Raw genomic sequence first — 21,141 nt, forward strand, 5'->3', positions numbered from 1 at the left:
AGTGATGATTGGGACTATATTTGATAGGGGACATCTGTATTCGATCCCCCGCAATAACAATCGGGATTTGGAAGGGGATTGAAACCTAACCATCCAGAACTATTCTTTGAATCCGAATTAGCCCAAAGGATGAACCGAGTAGAACACCAAAAAAAAAAAAAAAGGATTGCATGCTCTACCAGTCTACCACTAGAACGTACTTTAACCGTTGTATTTTTACTAATAATTAACGGGATAATTAGACTAAATAAGTTTTGTTACTTAAAAAAGTAAGCTTAGACACACTTATTAATAAGTCAAGATAATATAAGCTTGGATATAGTATTCAAATTATAAAGAGAAAACCTAAGCTATAGATTATGATGATGAGTAGACTCTTACAAATTTGATCCCATCCTAAACGGTAAAAAGGCATTAGTTGACAACTTGACATGTTTATTAACTTGTGATAAAAATTGAATAAATAGTACTAGTGAAATAACTTAGAAGTTTTTTTATTTTTTATTTTTTAATTTTTTTTTTTTACGAAAAAATAACTTAGAAGTTAGAATCAACTATGTGTAATGTACTTCCAATTTTCTTATTAAAGAGTAGTTTGGACCAAAATTCATGTTTCACCATTGTGAACAATCTAAGTTTTTGCAACATCTCAAGATACAAGATGATAGAAGATATACTCTTATTTATTTTATTTTATTTCTTTTAAGGTAAACTATGGGGAGATGCCCACCCTATCACAGAAATGGAGGCTAATTATGAGGAATCAATCCTTAAGACTTAAGGTATACTCTTACTTATTTATTTCTTTTTTTATTTATTAAAATCACGAGGATAATATTCTCTTAGATCCTGGCCTTTTTCGAACTTAACTTATGGAATCAATCCCCACTATATATAATTTAGGGTGGAAATTCTTTATTCTCAATGAGTATTGTCAAAAAATGAGTATTGTCGTGTATCAAAATTGGATTAACTTGTGCGAGATTCTAATCTAATAGGGCCGTCCTCTTTACCGACAAAAAAATCTTCTCATTAAATATCATCATTGAGTATTAAAAATAACTCATTTTGTATTTCAATATTTAGAGTTGATTCCCACCAAAGATGATCCATCGAACAGTCTAATAAGAGTATTCGAGTAGTTTATAGTTTATACCGTAAGCATATACGTTGCATGCATAATAACCCCAAACCAAACCATATAACAACCGTTATTTGACTTATTTCTCTTTCCCTATCCTATTGTTTGTTGTCCACATTCAACAAATCACTCACAACCCCTAAATTTCATCTACGTTTCTACGAATCACAACCACAACCACAATTCCACCATTTTCCCCCTTTCTCAATCCTCTCTTCTTCACTCACCCTTCTCTCTATTTAACTCCGCCTTCCTAATCCTTTCTCTCTCCTCAAATTCATCCAATTCCCACCCAAATTATCAATACCCAGAAAATACCCAGTTCCAATTTTTGCTGATTTTTGATTTTGATGAAGGAATTTGCTGGGGTTAGAACCCAAGGACAGAGATTTTGATTGCAAACACGGCTATACAAAGAAAAATTCGGCCTTTGCACGCCCGTGATGTGCGACGTAAGAAGGGTTGTAATTGTCTTTTGATTGATCGAGGTAGCCCATCGTTGCACGGCGGACGCGGCGCCTTGCCTTCCGAAGGCGGCAGCCCTTCCGATCTTCTCTTTCTTGCTGGAGGCGGTTGTTTCTGAGCTTCGTAGTTGTAGTTTTTATATATATACAAGTAGTTGGAGTAGTTGTATAGAAGAAAGTTTGATTTTTTGAATTTTTTCTGGGGAAGAAGAAGAAAAAGAAAAAATGTTGAGGATTAAGAGGGTTCCGACGATTGTTTCGAATTATCAGAAGGAGGAGGGAGATGGGTCTGCTCGGATTGTTGGTGGGTGTGGCCGGAATTGTCTCAAAGAGTGTTGCATACAAGGTATTCGATGAAATTCCTCTTTGAATTCTTGTTATTAATTTATATATGGTCTTTTTTTGTGAAAATGTTTGATTTTAATTTTTTGAATGCATGTTGTGCTATTTGTAATTGATGGATTGTATATAATTGGGGTTTTGTCCTGAAATGTGAAATGTGTGGTTATTAATGAATGCATGTTGTGCTATTGGTATTGGATTGTATTTAATTGGATTTTTGTCCTGAAATTTGTGGGAATTTGATTTGATATTTAATTGAATGTTTGGTGAAATCTTTTGAATGTTTGTCAATGGCGAATTTGGGAGGGAGGGGTATCTCTTGCTTATTTGATGGATGTTGAGATTATCCTCAAAGCTTAGGGTCAGTTGGGTATCGCTTGAAACCTTATGTTATGTGTGAGACGGGAATATATTGTAATCAATTAGATTTTTGTCAATATAGTGAAGGAATTGTTGGCTGAGCTTAGATATGGTTTGCATGGGGTCGTCGTTGCAATTTGTTGTTCTTGAATGATTTATAAGTGGATGTCTTGGAGAATTGTTGAGAATGTTTCAGATAACAACACCTAGGGGTGATTGTGTTAGCCCCTTAACAGGACTACTTTTTCTGGATTTAAGTTTTGTACACTGATTGCTAGGTGCTTGTTATGTTAAAGGTGTTGCATGTAGTTTTGGTTGAGGGCACATCTACACATTACTGTGATTGATCTTTGTTGATTGGTTCCTGGACTTATCAATAGGTGCAAAACTGCCGCTGTACGCTTACAAGAGGGTCAATAAGATTGGAACTGATAAGGATTTGGTTGTTGATGAGGCTAGAGAGTCTCCTGTTGCCTTCCTCGACTCACTCTTGCTCGGAGAGGTAATTGATATTTCGAGTTAAACAGATATACAAACCTGATTCTTATATTGTTTAGACATTAGTTTTGTACTATGCACTGTATTAATGTTATTCTTAATTTGCTATGATAGTGGGAGGACCGCTTCGAGAGGGGCCTATTCCGCTATGATGTTACTGCTTGTGAAACCAAGGTCTGATATAGCTTTTCATGTTCTATATTATCATCTTTTATCTCTGTTCTATTTATTGGTTTGGAGTTAATTTTTGTGGTTTGCAATACTGATTCATCTTCATGGATTAACAACAGGTGATTCCTGGTGATTATGGATTTGTTGCCCAACTTAATGAGGGCCGTCACCTGAAGAAACGGCCGACTGAATTCCAAGTGGATAAGGTTCTTCAACCCTTTGATGGTAGCAAATTCAACTTCACGAAAGTTGGGCAGGAAGAGGTGCTCTTCCAGTTTGAAGCAAGTGAAGACGGTGAAGCTTACTTCATCCCTGCTGCTCCAATCGCTGTCGAGAATTCACCAAGCTTTGTTGCCATTAATGTAAATTTTTCCACTATTATCCAGTGTTAAGAATTATGTTATTTGTGATGTTGCAAATATTTATTAATCATTTGATGTATTATGTTATTTTGATAAACAGGTCAGTCCTATCGAATATGGACACGTGCTCCTGATTCCTCGAATTTTCGAGTGCCTACCTCAAAGGATTGATTGTGAGAGTTTCTTGCTTGCTCTGAACATGGCTGTTGAAGCTGGGAGTCCTTACTTCCGTCTCGGATACAATAGCTTGGGTGCATTTGCTACCATTAACCATCTCCATTTCCAGGTATTCTCTCAGGGCCCTTTTGGTTTTCTTTAATTTTATTATACCTTCCATGGATAGTGTTTCTTAAAGATTAACTGTATGTTTTCCGGAAAACAGGCTTATTACCTGGCTAGCCCATTTCCCATTGAGAAGGCTCCTACCAAGAAAATCACCACCACCAGTAATGGGGTCAAGATATTTGAGCTCCTGAAATATCCAGTAAGGGGTCTTGTCTTTGAAGGCGGGAATTCTCTCCAAGATTTAGCCAAGGAGGTCTCAGACTGCTGCATTTTTCTGCAAGACACTAACATCCCTTACAATGTTCTTATTGCTGATTCTGGAAGACGGATTTTTATCCTCCCACAGGTGCTATAAATAAATCCCTTTTTACCTCTCCCTTGAATTCTTATCCTTGTCATTTCTTTAGTTATTTACTTATATCTCTTGTTTTTGGATTCAGTGCTATGCTGAGAAACAGGCCTTAGGGGAGGTTAGTCCCGAGCTCCTTGACACCCAAGTCAACCCAGCGGTCTGGGAGATCAGTGGGCATATTGTGTTAAAGAGGAGAAAGGACTATGATGAGGCGTCTGAGGGTAATGCTTGGAGGCTTCTGGCTGAGGTGTCTCTGTCAGAAGCTAGGTTCGAAGAAGTGAAAGCCATGATATTTGAAGCCATTGCTTGTCCTGTTGTTGAAAATGGGTCAGACATGCTTCTCAAGGAGGCTGAGCTTATATCTCCCCATGCTTCTAGAGAAGCGGATTCCATCAACCCAGCTGCTTCTCCTATGGTGTCCGGGAACCATGAGTGTTTGGTCCGACAGTAATATGGCTCTTCAGCTTATAATTTGCTTCCCTAAATGATGCAATCTGAGTTTGCATCATCTGTTTAAGCTTTATATATATCAATGAGTCGCATGTTTTGCTGCTGACAAATTGGTATGAGTAATGTAAGTAATTAACTCATAAAAGTAAAAAAAAAACTAGGAAACTAGAGAATTTGAAAATTGGAACCTATTTGTTGCCTGTTGGCAACATGCCTCAGGAATGATGTTGAACAGGCAATCTGCCTCAGGAGGGATGTAATATAAGTGCGCTTGCCCTGAGCAATTTGGCGCTTGTAAGACGCTGTTATTTGGATTTCATCAAATAGCTACTGTTAAGTAATTAATTGGCTTATTGTGTAGTGTATTGGTTCATTGCAGTTGTTTGAGCTGAACCATGCCTTAAAATCATATGTTCAGTCTAAAAATCCAAACAAGATGATGTTTTAAAAGTATCTTATAGACTTATATGTGTCACTGTTCAGACATGTTTATCAAGTACTCTAATTACCTTTAAAAACTTCTAAATTTCTCCTAATATAATACAGTAGAAAAATTATAGTCATTTGGAGTCTTGTTTTATAATATGTTTTAATTCAAAATCAAAGGTATTGATGGTTAAAAATGTTTATGACATACATAAATAATAAAGATGAGAACTTCAATTAGAAAACAAAGGGGGCGTTAAATACCGCCGTCTAAATTTATCGCTACCGCCATCATTTCAAGCAAACTGACGATTTTGCCCTTATTAACTTTTTTTTTTTTTTCCATTTCATTCTCTAACATTAGCCCATCAACCAAAACCGTGTCAACCACCACCTTCTACACCGGACAGCTACAACGACAACGAAAGTCGACAAGAAATGGATGGTGATCGAGGTGGCTCGACGGAAAAAGAATCGAGGGTCAACCGCAGTTCCACGGTAACCGGATTTGACCTCCGGCTATCGTGGACGGTAACCGGATTTGGGCTCCGGTCACCACGGTCAATCGGAGGTCAAATCCGGTTACCACGGTCAACCGGAGGTCAAATCCGGTTACCGTCCATAGTAACCGGATTTGGGCTCCGGTCACCACGATCAACCGGAGGTCAAATCCGGTTACCACGGTCAACCGAAGGTCAAATCCGGTTACCGTCCATGGTAACCGGAGGCCAAAACCGGTTACTGGAGCCCAATTAAAAAATACAGTCGCGACTATAAACAAACTCGCGACTATGGTAGGTTCTGCTTGCTGAAACCTCTACTCTAATCAAAAGACTAAAGGCCCCTTACTTATTCAAGACGAATCCTAGGAGACCTGCTAATCAATGGTATAAATCCTTGGGACTGAAGGTCATAGCTCGTCCTTTGCCGGGCTACCTCTGTGCCCCACGCCTGGTGCCACGAAATGATTGAGAACTAGGACGGGATCGAAATGCATTTTTTTCTTTGTATATTGATTAGTTTTCTTCAAAAAAAAAAAATTTTAAATATGGTGGCTGGTAACCGGTTTTCACCTTCGGTTACCGCTACCTACTACATAATAAAAATAAATAAATAAATAAATAAAAATCAAACTGGAAACTACTTACCTCCTTTCCACCCATTCCGTCGTCGAAGTCGCCACCGCTGCTTGAGCACTGCCGCCAATTGCTTCCCGGTAATTCTCAAATATGTGGTGGTTGTATGGTAAGAAAGGTGAGTGGTTGGTGTTTGAGAATAGAGAAAAAAAATAAGGCTGAAAAATGGGTTTGGGTTTAATAAGGGCAAAATTGTCAGTTTGCTCGAAATGATGGCGGTGGCGATAAATTTGGACGGCGGTATTTAGCATTTATGCTAGAGGATGTGAAATGTGTTTCTTTTTAGACATTATTTATGACTATTATAACTGATATTTAAACTGAATTTTCTATTAAGGAAATGTGTGGGTTCTATTTGTGACTTGTGAGCAACAAATTCATACACTTATGCTCTTAAACTCCATATCAAATAGCCGACCAAAAGCCTTTCCATGTTTACACCCTAACAAATTGTGTGCAAGGATACAAGAATACAGCTCCTTTATGCCTTTACATGTGCTCTAATCCGTTATTTTGGGTTTAAAAAGCCAAAGACTACCCAACTTAATACCTTAACTAGTTAATAAAGCAAGAAGGTTCTTTCAATTAACTCACTTAATTTCCATGAGAACCAGGTAATAATCAATCTATGTAAGAAAAGCATGAATGTACACCCCGTAACTTTGTTCCCTAAAATCCCCTATATAACTCGTTACAAAGCAGACTTTTTAGTTGGTAACAAATGATATAATGCATCTCAAAATGAAAAATTTAGCCTATACTTTTTATTTCTTAGCACTATTATCTCTAATTGTAGAAGTGGGTGCAAAACACAACTTTGAAGAAGCGCGATTTAATGTAACCAAGGCTAACACCACATCACCATGGCTTAAAAGAGCCATAAACCCAAGAGCTCAACAACAAGGGTGTTGGAGTAGGCCGTGGATTTGTTCAGGAACTCAATTCCCCCCACGAAGATTATGCTGTATGAATCGATGCATTGATATCATGTCCGATCCTCTAAATTGTGGTTTTTGTGGCATAAGATGTCCATTTACATGGCAATGTTGTAATGGATTGTGCATGAATACCAACCTTGATCCATTTAATTGTGGTGGATGTGGGAAAAGGTGTGGATTCGGAAGGCCTTGTGGGTATGGATTGTGTGGTTATGCACAACCCTATCCTCCTATCCCATTTCCTCCGATGCTGCCCGGACCGCCTTTTCCCTTTCCTTTCCCTGGGCCTCCTGGATCTACTGGCTCTCAAAATAGTCCCCAAAATTCCAAAAAAGAATGAAGGCATTAACATGCATGGTTCATTTGTTTTAAGCATGCAAGCTAAGACTATTCCATTTGCATGTTCATTTAAAATTTTCAACTTCTAATTCTTTTGGATAGTCATTTCAAGTATTAATATCTTGGATTGGTAGTAGTCATGTTTCTTATATTTATTTAAGTTATTAGTGTTTGTTTCATGGTCATAGCTCATAGTTGGAGCTATTTGATTTGATTTAGTGCAATAGTTGATTATTTACAACTATTCACAAGATTTTGAATGATGCAATTAAAATTGTAACCGGCTTTAACCTTTTATTAAATAATATATAAATTTATATGGATTTATATTATGTTGGTCTCTCTTTATTAAAATCTTTTACTTAGAAGGTAATTTTCATTTTTTCCAAATAATAAAAGCTGTAAAATTGGTAATACATGATTCGTCTTTAGGTAATGTTGCTTGTAGTCTTGCACATAATCTTTCTCTCATGTTTGTTATTCGTTGTGAACATCATTCACAAAACGTTCTTTATTAATTCGAGCCCTGACTTTTGATAAACTATAATTACAAACATTAAAATTAGGGGATATAAATAATTAATTGATATTATTACGGCGCACAAAGTGAAAGAACAATGTACTACAAACTACAATAGGATATAATGGACACAAATTTATTAATAAAAATTTGGTCATGTTTAATGAAAATTTGGTTCTAGATTTCAAAACCTTGTGACTTATGTGAGAGTAACCTTGTCTACATAATAGTTTAATACTATCACACCAATAAAACATCATATTACAAAGGATATTGTGTCAGGTTAGGAACGCACAACCCATCATGAAAAAAGCACAACATGACGCGTTAATATGCATGCCGGGAGCCCGGGACCACATTTCTGTTGGAAAAACACAGCTCATTACACGCTAACATATCAAAACACCTCAAGATAAAATGAAACTTAACATATACACTAGAAAAGCATGGATGCAATAAAACACCATACTCATATTGTGTTTAGGCGTCTAGCCAAGCCTTTAAAATATTGTCATATGACACGATCGTTGCCTTATTAGCGAGCTGAGCGAGCTGTGTCATACTGTCATAAATTGAGCCTAGTCGACTCTAGGAACGCAACCACGACATATAAGGTTCCGTATTAATAATCTGTGTCAAATTGTCATGGACCGAGCCTAGCCGACTCTAGGCACGCAAGCGCAACATACAAGATCGACCAATCCCACTAGGAAGAATAAAAAAAAAAGAGTACCAAAAACCCAAAAAAGACACCCAAAATCCCTATTCACCGTTCACTCACACGGTCAGTCAGTCACAGGCTCAAAACACTCCCATACTCTGGTCAGTCATCCCTCACACTCTCATCTTCCTCTGTATCTCACTGTTCTTCCACCAAAGCGACACCGTTTTCTTCGGCCTTTCAGGTATCTCAATGCTTTTTATCTCTATCTTTTGTTTTTTTTATTTTTTTTTTAAAATTATACTACTCCGTATCTTTTTTGAATTATTTCTGGCTATAATTTTGGTGGGTTTTTATTTATTTTTGGAGTTGTTACTTGTGTATCTTTGAATCTGTAATTTGAATTACGTACGTAGCTAGAACAATTTAAGGTTCTATATGATTTTTAATTTTGGAATAAAATTTGTGCGTTTGTGAGTATTATTTCTCAATTAGGATTTGTTTAATTTCTTCTGCTTTTGTGGTTAATTGCTTAATATAATTTGTTTAATTTCTCCTGCTTTTGTGGGTAATTGTTGCAAGAATTTATCTTTACTAGTTTGTGCATTTCATGATATGGCAACTTGTTTTGTGCATTTTTCAGGGGTTTTAGCATAATATTTAGGTAGTTTTCATAATTGCAATGGCCTCTTCATCCTCATTGAGCATGTGTGCATCGAACGGGGCGGTAGGTGTTTGTAATGTGAGTAAATCTCAAAAGATTATTATGAGCGGCGGTCCGGATTTATTCGGGAAAAGGGTGGTTAATTGCATGCCAAATTGCTCATCTGCTGACTTCACCCCGTTGAGGGGCTCGTTCGGGGCAAGGCCTTTAAAATGGGAGTCGAATGGGGAAGTTTCGATGAGGCTTGGAGTTCTTTGCCATGTAGTTGATGTTAGGAATACAAATTTATTCCCAGTAGGTCAGAAATTTCAACTTGATGATGTGCTTGATGCTCAGCAGTTTGATAGAGAGACTCTTAGTGCGATTTTTGAAGTGGCGCGGGAGATGGAAAAGGTGGAGAAAAATACACCTGGGAGCCAGATTTTGAAGGGATACTTAATGGCTACTTTGTTTTATGAGCCTTCTACTAGAACCAGGCTTTCGTTTGAATCTGCTATGAAACGGTTAGGTGGTGAAGTTTTGACAACTGAGAATGCTAGAGAGTTTTCATCAGCTGCCAAAGGAGAGACACTAGAGGGTAGGTCTTACTTGTTTCTACGTGATTGTTATTGGCAGTCCTCTGATGTGTTTTGGTTGTAATGTGTTGCTTTCTTATGCAGATACTATTAGAACAGTTGAAGGATATGCGGATATCATTGTGATGAGGCACTTTGAAAGCGGTGCTGCTAGAAGGGCAGCTACAACCGCGGGAATTCCCATCATAAATGCAGGAGATGGTCCAGGGCAGCATCCAACTCAGGTTGAGTCTTATTTTATCTTGATTGTAACCTTTTAATCAGTAATGACTTTAATTTTCGATGATGTTGCTGCTCATTTAATAACATGTTTTGGAGGCTAATGATGTTAGCTGATAAAATTATCTTGGACCCTACATTATTGAGGTGCTAATAAAATGTTAACATTGGATATTTTAATCTATAAGAGGATGTTTTTAGGTCATAGTTTAAAGGAAATACATCCTTTGGGCTAGCCATGATTCCTATGGTATGTAGTGAGACAGAAATATAACCTTATTGTTATGGCTTTAGTTTTGGTTATTTAGTGATGAGAGCTAATTGCTGAACTATATTACCAGCATACTGGTGTCTGAGCTATGCGTTTGTGTTGGTGTGTTTGAGGGTGTGTTTGTGCACCTGTGTGACAAAGTCTTTTCATCATAGATCGCACAAAGGCCCTGTTTGGCAATTAGCTGTTTGTTGCTTTGACCAGCCGTTAGCTGTTTGTATTAGCTCTGTTGACTAACTGATTGTAATTAGCTGTTTGTGTATAAGTGTTTGGTATATAGCTATTAGTTGCCGTTAGTTGTTTGTATTAGCTCTGTTGACTAACTGATTGTAATTAGCTGTTTGTGTACAAGTGTTTGGTATATAACTATTAGTTATTGGCTGTTTAAGAGTAGTTGTATAAAACAACAAAAAGTTAAAAGCTCTTTCAAAAAGCTCTTCATCTGAGCTCCTAACCATACACCCCAAAGAGCTTTGGTCAAACATCTCTTTTTGCTCCAAACGGCTCCTAACTTAACACCCCCAAAGTATGACATTTTTATTGTAATAGTTCAACTTTTTTTATTGATAAATGGATAATGTATATTTCAGTCATGCTCTGTGATCTTTGATGATGATACTTCACAAAATTACTTAATCTGTGCAAGCCACTGCTCATTTGGGAATCCTCACATTAATTCATTTGTTATCAATTCTTGATCATATTGCCCTCACTGATATAATAGAAGAAGACCCGTCAAAAAAAAAAAAAAAAAGTTTAAAAATAATAGAAGAAGAAAGGTTTATATTTATTTTGACATATTTTGCTTAGGAAGAAGTCAGGCTCGTCTGTTTCCTTTTGCAATATCCTGTCTTTTTATACACTGTATAAACATCCCATGAACTGTTTAGTAAGTAAAAAAAGTCAGAGTAGTTTCCCCAACTTTTCTGGTTTCCTGGCTTGGGGACTGAAATAAATTCCATCATGTCATCTTTATCTCCCCATCCCCAACCATCTTGGGTTGGCCCTTCACCTTACATAATCAACAAAAAAGTAGAATTGTATGATGATCGTAATTTAGTAAATACAAAGATGTGGCCTATATTGATTCTGATGTTATATGTCGCAAGCATTATTGTTGTTAATCCTGATATCCTCTTTTATGTGTATGTAGGCTCTTTTAGATGTGTACACCATTCAAAGAGAGGTAGGAAAGCTAGATGGCATTAGTGTTGCATTGGTTGGTGATCTTGCTTATGGAAGGACTGTTCGTTCTCTGGCATATTTGCTTGCCAAGTATAATGATGTAAAAATATACTTTTGTGGCACCAGATGTGGTGAAAATGAAGGTATGGCTATGGTGAATATTTTATGGGTCATTTAATGTATCTTGCTGAAAAAATAATCAAATATGGAAATTTAGAGTGCAGTAATTCTAGAATACTAAATTGCAATATTGCAACTTCAGGATGATATTAAGGAGTATCTGACCTCAAAGAACATTCAATGGGAAGAAAGTGCTGACTTGATGGAAGTAGCTTCTAAATGTGATGTAGTTTATCAGACTCGTATTCAGCGAGAGCGTTTTGGGGAAAGGATTGATCTTTATGAAGAAGCAAGAGGGAAATACATAGTTAATAAAAATGTGTTGAATGTGATGCAGAAGCATGCTGTAGTCATGCACCCTCTTCCACGTCTCGATGAGGTATTTTTCCGAACCCTTACTAATGAAAGCAATGCATGTACTGTGGCCCTTCCTTCCACATCAGATCATTAATCTATGCCCCTCTTCTCATTCCCTATTTTCCACGTTTAGGGGGAATATATTGGCAAGCAATTGCTTCTCTTGTTTGATGGTTTATTTTGGCCTTTACAGATAACTGTAGATGTGGATGACGATCCAAGGGCAGCCTACTTCAGACAAGCAAAGAATGGTCTTTATATCCGTATGGCTTTGTTGAAGCTTTTACTTCTTGGATGGTAGCCAATAGATTAGAGAATTAGTGATTTGCTAGGGACTTTAAGTGTTGGTTTAGTAGGAGCAAGATGAGGGCTCTATGATGTGTTTTTTGAGGATCTGTTTGAAGTTATCAGAAGTTTTGACATCTTATGAAAGTTTTATTTATTTATTTATTTATTTTTTGTTAATTTCGTCTCCTGCGCTAAACCAGCAAGATCTTCAAGATGCCAGTCTTCTAGCGTAATTAAATGATGGCAGTTTTGGAGATACATATTTCATACAAATATCTTCTAGCGTAATTAAACCAGTTTTGGGTATCAATTCAGAACAATTAATATCAAGTTTTTGGAAACATGGCCCGAGTAAAGATTCAACTGTTCATACTTCATAGTATGCTGTATGGACTTGTAAAAATTATCAGAACATGAAGTACTAGTAATTTGTTACAGTAGTGTTAGTTGCTCAACATAGCTATAGAAGTTTATCAGTCATACAATGTGAACTTGAGAGAGGCAATGGGGAAATTAAATTTTCAAGGATTAAAACCAAGCCAAAAAATTTTCTAATTTAAAGAGCGAATAACAAGATTATAATTTGTCAAAAAAAAAAAAACAAGATTATAATTTGTGTAAATGTTATTAGTAGGCAGGGAAGTTAGGATCAACTTCTTTTTGCCAAGATGTCAATCCCCCGACAATGTCCTTGGCTGAGGTGAAGCCATGATTGTGTAGTAATTGGACAGCTCTCTGAGAATCATTGCCTCTTCTGCAAACTGTATACAGATGAGCACCGGAAACACCTTTACGTGTTTCCTCTTCCTTCAAAGCGGCAGAGATTTCTGGTAATCGGGACTCCAAACTTGAGAGTGGGAGATTAAGAGAATTGGGAAGTGAGATTATGTCAAAATGATGAGCAGGTCGAACATCGACCAAAATATGTGCTTCTCCATTGACAACCTTCTCATTGTACTCCTTGCAGCTAATTCTTGAATCTGCAGGTACAAGGTTCAACTTGGGAGGAGCCTGCACCCAGATCAGATACACAGGAAATCAGCCTTTTGAAACACATTTAAAACGAATTGTTACAGAAACACGAACAAATTACAGCATGTAGTCGAGTTTCATGCATTGCAAGATAATTCCTCAGCTATCATGATTCATGAAGGCCGGGAGTTCATTTAAATGTATCTTTCATTAAATTCTGTGACCTAGAAAAAATTATTTAGGGTTAGTCGACCTAGTCTATGAACCATTCATACAACCAACTTCCTAAAATCTTAGGCAGTTCTTCTATCATCAAAATTCATAATAAAGCTCTATGTACAATAATTAATGGCCACAGCTCACAAAGGAAGGGTGTGTTGATATAAAGTGCTTCAGCTTGCCAAGAGTACCTTTTATTGTGGGGAATACTTATAATGCTTCAGCTTGCCAAGAATATTACCACCTTTTATTGTGAGACTACTAAATTTTAGAAAGATTTTGCTGAACATAACAAATCATCATCATACACCAAGCAGTCATTTTAAAGTATAGCATTTGTTTTGGTGCAAAATTTAAAGTAAAGCATATACCCTAAAACAGACTTGCATGGGAATCCAGGTTTATGCGTTTGTCAAAGCATAGGCATCTTTCTTAAAGCCCCAAAAAAAACCGTTGAAGATAGGACAACACTATCATATCTAGCGATATTTCAATATGATTAAATAGGAGAAATATGAGACCAGAACACCCAATTCATTCAGTAGAATTTGACTGTGTATACACTACACTGAGTACACTCGCAGGAATTCCTATAATGTCACTTTTAAAAAAAAAAAATGATCCTATAATTACCAGCATTGGGGGTCATAAATGATAATAACATCAGAGAACGTCAAGCTTGAAAAACTAAAGAAAATAAAGTCTTACTGTTGACAGGGAAGAATGGGTGAACTTCTCGTAGTCAAATTCTCTAAAATGTTCAGGGGTGAATGCAGATTTTTCTCCACAGGCTTCACATTGTGGTGACTGTCCCCGTATTTTGACCTTAACAATGAGAAAATTTAACATTAGCAATCCGCATGCACAAATGAGTTGTCAGCAAAACCCAAGATAATTTAGAAAATAGAAGTAGAAAATAAATACATAGTACTTTTTTCAGTTCAATAGGTTTCAAAAGAAGGTTGATATTGATAAAATCTTTAGGAAGTAAAGCTTGAATCAAATACCGAATTATCTCCACAAGGACATATCAGCAATGCCCAACACTCATTGTTCTCTTGATTCACATTAAAGCACTAAGACCGACTGTGCAGGCACAAGTCAATAAGACTTTTAGTTGCTTATCCGATCCATTGATCATCACATAATTCAACAAGGAGCTTTGATGTAAAGAAAAAGTATTTTGTGGGTTTTTCAGAGCACATAGCACATTTATAGAGTTATCCATATTGCTCACCAGCTTAAAACACATCAAACAAAATACAGATAGTAATGATAATATTACTATTTAAACTACTGTCAAATAGGTCGATGACTACACGGAATAATCACTTTTGGTTCATGTAGCCGACCCCACTTATGGGATTAAGGCTTTGATTGATTGATTGAAACTACTGTAACATAGAAGAGGCACAATTTAAAAAGGAGATTGGAAAGGCATAGTTTGACAAGGCCCAACATCAGAAATGGGAATTTGACTCATACCACACGAATCCTTCCAGACAATGCATCAAATATAAGCATCCGTCCTGAAAGTGGCTCACCAACATCACTAGCAATTTTTATAGCCTCTAGGGCTTGTAAAGTTCCAATGACTCCAGGAACTGCAAATCATAAGTTAGAGAAAATAATAAGCAGGTGTATGCAAAAATAGAAGGTGAAGTATGAAATAAAAAGCAAAAGTAATTCACAAGACACTGAATTAGGGAGCTGAACAAGTTCTAAAATACAAGATCAAAATCAGCAACTAGCAAAAATAGTAAGACTCAAACTTGATTATGCAGACAGTAACTCTGGTGAGTTAAAATAACATATTAAGTGTATGCAATGCCAGGACCATTGCCTCAAACTCAACTTCTACACACTGTTTCAATGCTTTATAACCACATTACTACAAATGGAATCCAAAACCACAAGCTGTAGAAGCACCATACAAAAGTTAACCATTGAGTTTGAGACAAGCATGATATGCAGGCTATATAAGTATATGTGAGTACTACGTATTCAGCAACTCACCTACTCCAAGGACACCACTGTCCGAACATCTTTGACATGCTGTCATGGGTGGTGGAGCTGGAAATAGGCATCTATAACACGGACCACCTTTGTAGTTGTAAATGGTAAGCTGTGAATACATTCTGATCAGTTCATACATAGCCAGCTTAAGATTCTAGAACATAATATCTTAAGCCAAAAATATAAGTAAAAAACTATATGACAATTACACAGGATATACCTGTCCTTCAAATCCTAGAGCAGCACCTGATACAAGAGGCTGCAGAATAAGAATTTAAAGATGTGAGAAATGAACTAATTTTGCATAACCTAGGAGGCAAAATGACATGCATATTACACATGATTCTATGGTGAATGATACTGAAAATCTACATGATCCTACTGCACAGTGAGCACACAAGAAAGAAAATATGACTAGGTGTACCAACCATCACATTTGTTACCTTTTCTTAATAACATTAGTTTAAACCTTCACACTGTCATTATTACTCACAGCAAGTTGTCAACTGATTATTGAATTTCTATATAAATAATCTATTTTCTTAGAGAAACAGAATAAATTATACTTCCCTGATAATATTCTATTAAAACAATGGTTTTAACAAATCAGATACCTGATAAATCATCAATTAAGTAACTCCAAGTAATTATCAGGGCTTTAAAAAAACCCATTACCTTTTTCAACACAACACAACAATCATTTATCATGTAGCGACTTGGGACATTGTCTGTGGCATCAATTATTAAATCATACCTGCAAAATGCCATCAATGAAGAATTATCAAGTCATAAACAAGTTGACAGTTAATTACTTAAATGAAGAATAATACACGAGTATAAAAGAATTTGGGAAAAGTACTTGCTAAAGATCTCCAAAGCATTTGATGTTCGTAATGCTTCCCTATATTCAACAATCTCAATTGTGGAGTTGATCCTGAAACAAACATCAACATCAAGCCTAATTAATAAAATGCTTTTTTTATATTTTAGTTTTTAAGGTGGTAATAAGGCATAAGGATACAAGTAGAGAATTACGCACGAGCGACAGGCAGCAGCAGCAGATTCTACTTTGGACTTGCCGATGTAGGCCTCAGTGTGGATAACCTAACGTCCAGTCCAAATTAAAAGGAGATTCAAGTTAGAAAATTTTAAATTTATAATACGGAGTACAATAGTAAGCAAGTAACAACGTGACAAGAACAGAACAGTTTAAGGAGCACACCTGCCTATGCATATTATTAAGCTCCACTACATCATGATCAACAATACCTATTCGTCCTGAAAGACAACCAGAAAATATTTTAGAATTGATGAAGTTCAGTCTCTTCAGTAAGTTTAATCGTATCACATAAATGACAAATGTATATTAATTAGGATAGAATGCGGATTGCTAGGTGCAAATATTTGCCCTCTAGATAAAATGAAGTCTTACCGACTCCACAAGCTGCAAGATACAGAAGAGCTGGTGACCCCAAGCCTCCAGCTCCAACAACTAGCACCGACGACTTCAATAGATTTAACTGCCCTATAAAAAACAAACAGTAAATCAAAAGAAACCTCTTAAACCTTTTGATATCTTGCATAAACAAAAGAACAGCCCAATAATGCTATATCAAACAATAATCTTTACACCAATTTCAACAAGTTCTTACATGATTAGACGCCATACAAAGTCTCCATAAACACACTAAAGCAACATGGACCCTTTGTAAATATTTAACAAACATGGTGAGCATATACTATGCTATGATTTTAATACTTAATAACCCGAAATACGATTCCTTGCCTCAATTTTGATCCAAAATCTATATTAAGCATTGAAATCCAACAATGCAACAATTAAATTAATTTCCTTGCAATATTCTACTCCAAACCGAAATTGAAGAATTAATACACTTAAATAAAAAAAAAAAAAAAAAAACCCCACACTTTAATAAAATTACCCAGATAATGAAAGATATCTACTAAATTTGTAATAGACACTCAAAATTAAATCAACACTAAATTAAACTACATAAAAAAACACAAATTAATGAAAAAAACAACAAACATCAGAAAAATCATGAAAATGAATCATAAATTAAAAAGAAAAGGGGAAACCTTGAACGCCGAAAGAGGGGAGCAAAAGATGACGACTATAACGGTAAATAGCATCGGACGGTAATCCATGGCGGTTGCGGTTGGAATCGACGGTGGAGATTGAAGGGCAGGAACCGTTACATGGGGATTGTTTGGAAATCGAAGAATCTCGAAGCTGAGATTCTAGGGCTGAAATTCGAGCTTCAATGTCGCTTTTTTGAGCTTTTAAAGCGTCGATTTCGTCAAGTAATTTAATATTGGGTTCATCTTTGTGTGACTCCATTGTTGTCTGCAGCGAAGAAGGTAGGACTTAGGAGAGAGAGAGTGTGATGAAATGAAGGTGATAAAAATGTCAAAAACCCTACAATTTTGACTTTTTGCGTTTATAGTCTAAAACAGTCAAAAGGTAAGAAATAGGGGTTTTAGTGTTTTACACTTTTTAGTAAGTTGTTTTTTCTTGCCTTGTGTATCGAGATTCGAGAGGCTAATCGTGCAGCAGATTATGTTGTAATTATAGACTATTAAATTACAGGTTATATAAACGTTGACCTTAATGTAGATGCGAAGTTTTCTAATTTTATATCTTTAGATTAATTAGGGTACAGTCTTGCCAATTTCGGTAGCTTAACTAAGCTTTATAAATTTATAGTTAGGGTACAGTCTTGAGAGAAGACTTACCTAACTTTTGTATTTTTCCCTAAAAAAAAAGTTTTGTTTAGTTTATTACATATTAAATGGGGAAACCGCTACTTTAAATAGGGGTTTTTCACTTTTACCTATCATTATTATTGTCGCAAAACTTCCACTTTTAGTTTAACCATTATCAAGAATCAACTAAGCCAACACAGAATAACTTTAGTGGCTAAGACCCTAAATTACTCCGTCCCAATTTTATGTGGACTTTGGAATTATAGAAATTTAGTGGGTCATTACACTTATATATCACCAAATAGAGAAGGATCAAACTAATTTGGAAATTTTGTTCTCAAACAAGATTCAAAGTTTGTTTTTATGATTGCTATAATCTAACTATAAGTGTGAATTTCTAGACTTTTCGAACTTATGATTAGGTGAGTTTGAAATTGGAAACCGCACACTGGCTTTGTGATGTTTGAACTGGTGCAAGAAATTGTTAGAAACTTAGAATAGTAACATAACATGGCATGCACCTTTAATAAAATTGAAGAGACGATACAAATTTAAATTGAAAATATGGAGTTAGAAAATTTTATATTAATCCATCTTTGCCATCTTAATTTTTATATTAATTCATTTACTTACTGTAAAAAAATTTCAGCTACTAAACAACCAGTATACAGTCTATACACTCCACATTTGCAAAGAAGGTAAGACTGGTAGACATATATGCAGGAGCTTGATGCTTGATAAAAATTTATTGACATGACAACTTAATTGGACATACATTTAGACAAACTAATTCACATGCTCTTAATATATCCCTTTTAACAAGACTAAAATTGCAACTCATTCATGTGTGCTGCTGCTGTTCACATATAATCACTGATTTTGACATCACAGGAGGATCATTGTGCAAGAGATCAGCCTAAGCCTATGGTACGTTTCACATATGCAAGGAGGAAGTTTAAGCAAGGGTCTGGCAGAGAAAGTGAGCTGGAATTCTGAAGCTAAAAGTTGTTACAGGGAGGGCAAATCTGTCATTATGAGAATTAGTTTGATAGTCCTTGTTTTGTGTGATGAGTTTGTTATTTCTGATTGTTAGTTATTTTTAGCTATTTAAGGGGAGTTTGTGTAGAGGGAATGTATCTAGAAATCAATTGTGGGAATCATTCCTTGGGAGAGCATCCTTTCCTCTCAAAAGAAAGGAGTTGTATTGAAGTTTCTCTGTCTTGCAATACAATCTATCGGTTTTGGCTAACATTTCTCTCTAATTGCTTGCTTGCTCTGTTTTTACTGATCTAATTCCTAGCAAATTGGTATCAGAGCAGTGACGATCGGAGCGGCAATGGCACGCCTAACCAATGCACAACGCATGGACTTGATGGAGCAAGAGCTTGTTGAGATTCCGGCGAAGGTGGCTCAGGAGATTGCTGCTGCTCTAGCGGCTCTCAAAATCGACATCAACACCATCCGTGCTGAGGTTCGCACCTCTACTAGGTCGGAAACAGGGCCTTCTAATGGTGGCTCCTGGGATAACCCGTTTTCCGCACAACACCTTGAGTACGGTGAAGGTGGCGGTGGCGCTCAAGGAGGTGGAGCAAACTGGAAGTTGAGGAAACTCGACTTACCCCTGTTTGATGGTACAAACCCCGATGGGTGGATCCTCCGTGCGGAGCGTTTCTTCCATTTTTACCGCTTGGCTGAAGAAGATAAGGTGGAGGCGGCGGTGGTAGCGCTTGATGGAGACGCGCTGCTGTGGTACCAATGGGAGCATCGTCGCCGTCCCTTGCTGACTTGGGATGCTATGAAGCAATTGATCCTACGCCGCTTCAGAACCACCGCGACGGGCTCACTTCACGAGCAGTGGTTGGCGCACCAGCAGACAGGATTGGTGGAGGATTATCGGCGTCGTTTTATCGAGCTTTTAGCTCCGATTGAGGGTGTTCCAGAAGAAATTGCTAAAGGGCAATTTATTAATGGTTTAAGCGAAGAAATCCGGGTCGAAGTTTGATTGTTAGACCCGATTACTCTGGATCGGGCTATGGAGCTTGCTATGCGGGTTGAGGAGAAATTAAGGCTTAGCCCACGGCCCAAGCCTAATACTAACCCGCCCACGTGGCGCACACCCAATCCTACCCTACGTTCTAACTCCTCTTCCCAGATCCAAAATTACCCAAACCAAAACACGAACCACCCAAACCTAAACACATACCCACCTCCCAAACACGCAACCACCCACCACAAAACCACCGGCGAGATAAGGAGGTTGTCGGAGAGGGAGCTTCAGCAAAAGAGGGAGCAAGGGCTGTGTTTCAGGTGCGATGAGAAGTGGAATCTCAACCACCGTTGCCGCCGCCGTGAGTTGAGTGTTTTGTTAACGGTGGACGACGAGGAGATGGAGTGGGAGGATTCCGGTGAATTTTCTGCAGCAGAAACACAAATTTCCGACCCGATTCCACCCGTGACTGAACCCGCAACCAACCCCAAGGTAGCTCTGTGCTCCGTAATGGGACTTACGAGTCCTAAAACTATGAGAATGTTAGGCTCCATCAAGGATGATAAGGTGGTGGTAATGGTGGATCCCGGCGCGACACACAACTTCATATCTTCCGTCGCTGCCGAGCATCTACAGCTTCCGGTGACTGAGGCGGCAAGTTTTGGGGTGACATTGGGAACAGGGGACACGGTGCAAGGGAGTGGAGTGTGTCGTGGTGTGGTGCTGGAGGTTCAAGGGATCACCATTGTTGAGGACTTCTTGGTGCTGCCCTTAGGAAACTCAGATTTAATTCTGGGAATCCAATGGTTGGAGAAATTGGGCACTACCATGGCTAATTGGAAGAATCAGACTCTCAAATTTCAGCTAGGGGGAGAATCTGTCACATTGAAAGGAGATTCTCAACTTAGCAGGACTTGTATTTCGTTGAAAGCCTGTTCAAATCATTGCAGAAGGAAGGGCATGGGTTCATAGTCGAATGTAACCATTTGGAGAGTGTGGACGAGGAGCAGCCCTCTGTTCCTGCCAATTTCCAGCCGTTAATTCATGAGTTCCAGCAAGTTTTTCATATGCCCGAGGGCTTACCACCCAGACGTCC

General features: G+C 37.4%; 2 protein-coding genes and 1 pseudogene across 3 annotated transcripts; 2 read left to right on the forward strand and 1 right to left on the reverse strand.

The window, feature by feature from the left end:
- The first annotated feature begins 1,279 nt into the window (after positions 1 to 1,279).
- On the forward strand, positions 1,280 to 4,771 carry LOC145603649 (GDP-L-galactose phosphorylase 1-like). Its single transcript, XM_081659598.1, has 7 exons — positions 1,280 to 1,951; positions 2,688 to 2,809; positions 2,920 to 2,979; positions 3,096 to 3,338; positions 3,439 to 3,624; positions 3,721 to 3,969; positions 4,064 to 4,771. Exons 1-7 carry the CDS (start codon positions 1,831 to 1,833, stop codon positions 4,424 to 4,426), a joined length of 1,344 nt encoding a protein of 447 aa, XP_081515724.1. The 5' UTR covers positions 1,280 to 1,830; the 3' UTR covers positions 4,427 to 4,771.
- A 4,271-nt stretch (positions 4,772 to 9,042) lies between these two features.
- LOC145605327 (aspartate carbamoyltransferase 1, chloroplastic-like) lies at positions 9,043 to 12,288 on the forward strand (annotated as a pseudogene). The gene is made up of 5 exons (XR_014105044.1): positions 9,043 to 9,686; positions 9,769 to 9,908; positions 11,328 to 11,502; positions 11,622 to 11,858; positions 12,030 to 12,288. The product of XR_014105044.1 is annotated as an aspartate carbamoyltransferase 1, chloroplastic-like (transcript).
- A 249-nt stretch (positions 12,289 to 12,537) lies between these two features.
- LOC145605194 (adenylyltransferase and sulfurtransferase MOCS3-like) lies at positions 12,538 to 17,700 on the reverse strand. The gene is made up of 11 exons (XM_081661232.1): positions 17,432 to 17,700; positions 16,764 to 16,856; positions 16,554 to 16,609; positions 16,371 to 16,435; positions 16,191 to 16,265; positions 16,007 to 16,085; positions 15,552 to 15,590; positions 15,332 to 15,440; positions 14,801 to 14,919; positions 14,024 to 14,140; positions 12,538 to 13,135 (listed from the first exon to the last, which is right to left on the reverse strand). The coding sequence occupies exons 1-11, from the start codon at positions 17,691 to 17,693 to the stop codon at positions 12,752 to 12,754; spliced, it is 1,398 nt and encodes a 465-aa protein (XP_081517358.1). The 5' UTR covers positions 17,694 to 17,700; the 3' UTR covers positions 12,538 to 12,751.
- Positions 17,701 to 21,141: the final 3,441 nt, after the last annotated feature.

Source organism: Chenopodium album, chromosome 22 (genome assembly GCF_948465745.1).
Source record: "Chenopodium album chromosome 22, dcCheAlbu1.1, whole genome shotgun sequence".
NCBI classification, from domain to species: domain Eukaryota; kingdom Viridiplantae; phylum Streptophyta; class Magnoliopsida; order Caryophyllales; family Amaranthaceae; genus Chenopodium; species Chenopodium album.

Excerpts from the sequence above, each read along its gene's own strand:
- LOC145605194 (XM_081661232.1), bottom strand. The coding sequence starts at position 17,693 with ATGGAGTCACACAAAGATGAACCCAATATTAAATTACTTGACGAAATC. Across the intron at positions 14,920-15,331 it reads CAGTGGTGTCCTTGGAGTAG|TTCCTGGAGTCATTGGAACT; the intron begins GTGAGTTGCTGA and ends TATGATTTGCAG. Across the intron at positions 13,136-14,023 it reads CCCATTCTTCCCTGTCAACA|GCTCCTCCCAAGTTGAACCT; the intron begins GTAAGACTTTAT and ends ATCTGGGTGCAG.
- LOC145603649 (XM_081659598.1), top strand. The coding sequence starts at position 1,831 with ATGTTGAGGATTAAGAGGGTTCCGACGATTGTTTCGAATTATCAGAAG. Across the intron at positions 2,980-3,095 it reads TTACTGCTTGTGAAACCAAG|GTGATTCCTGGTGATTATGG; the intron begins GTCTGATATAGC and ends GATTAACAACAG. Across the intron at positions 3,970-4,063 it reads GGATTTTTATCCTCCCACAG|TGCTATGCTGAGAAACAGGC; the intron begins GTGCTATAAATA and ends TTTTGGATTCAG.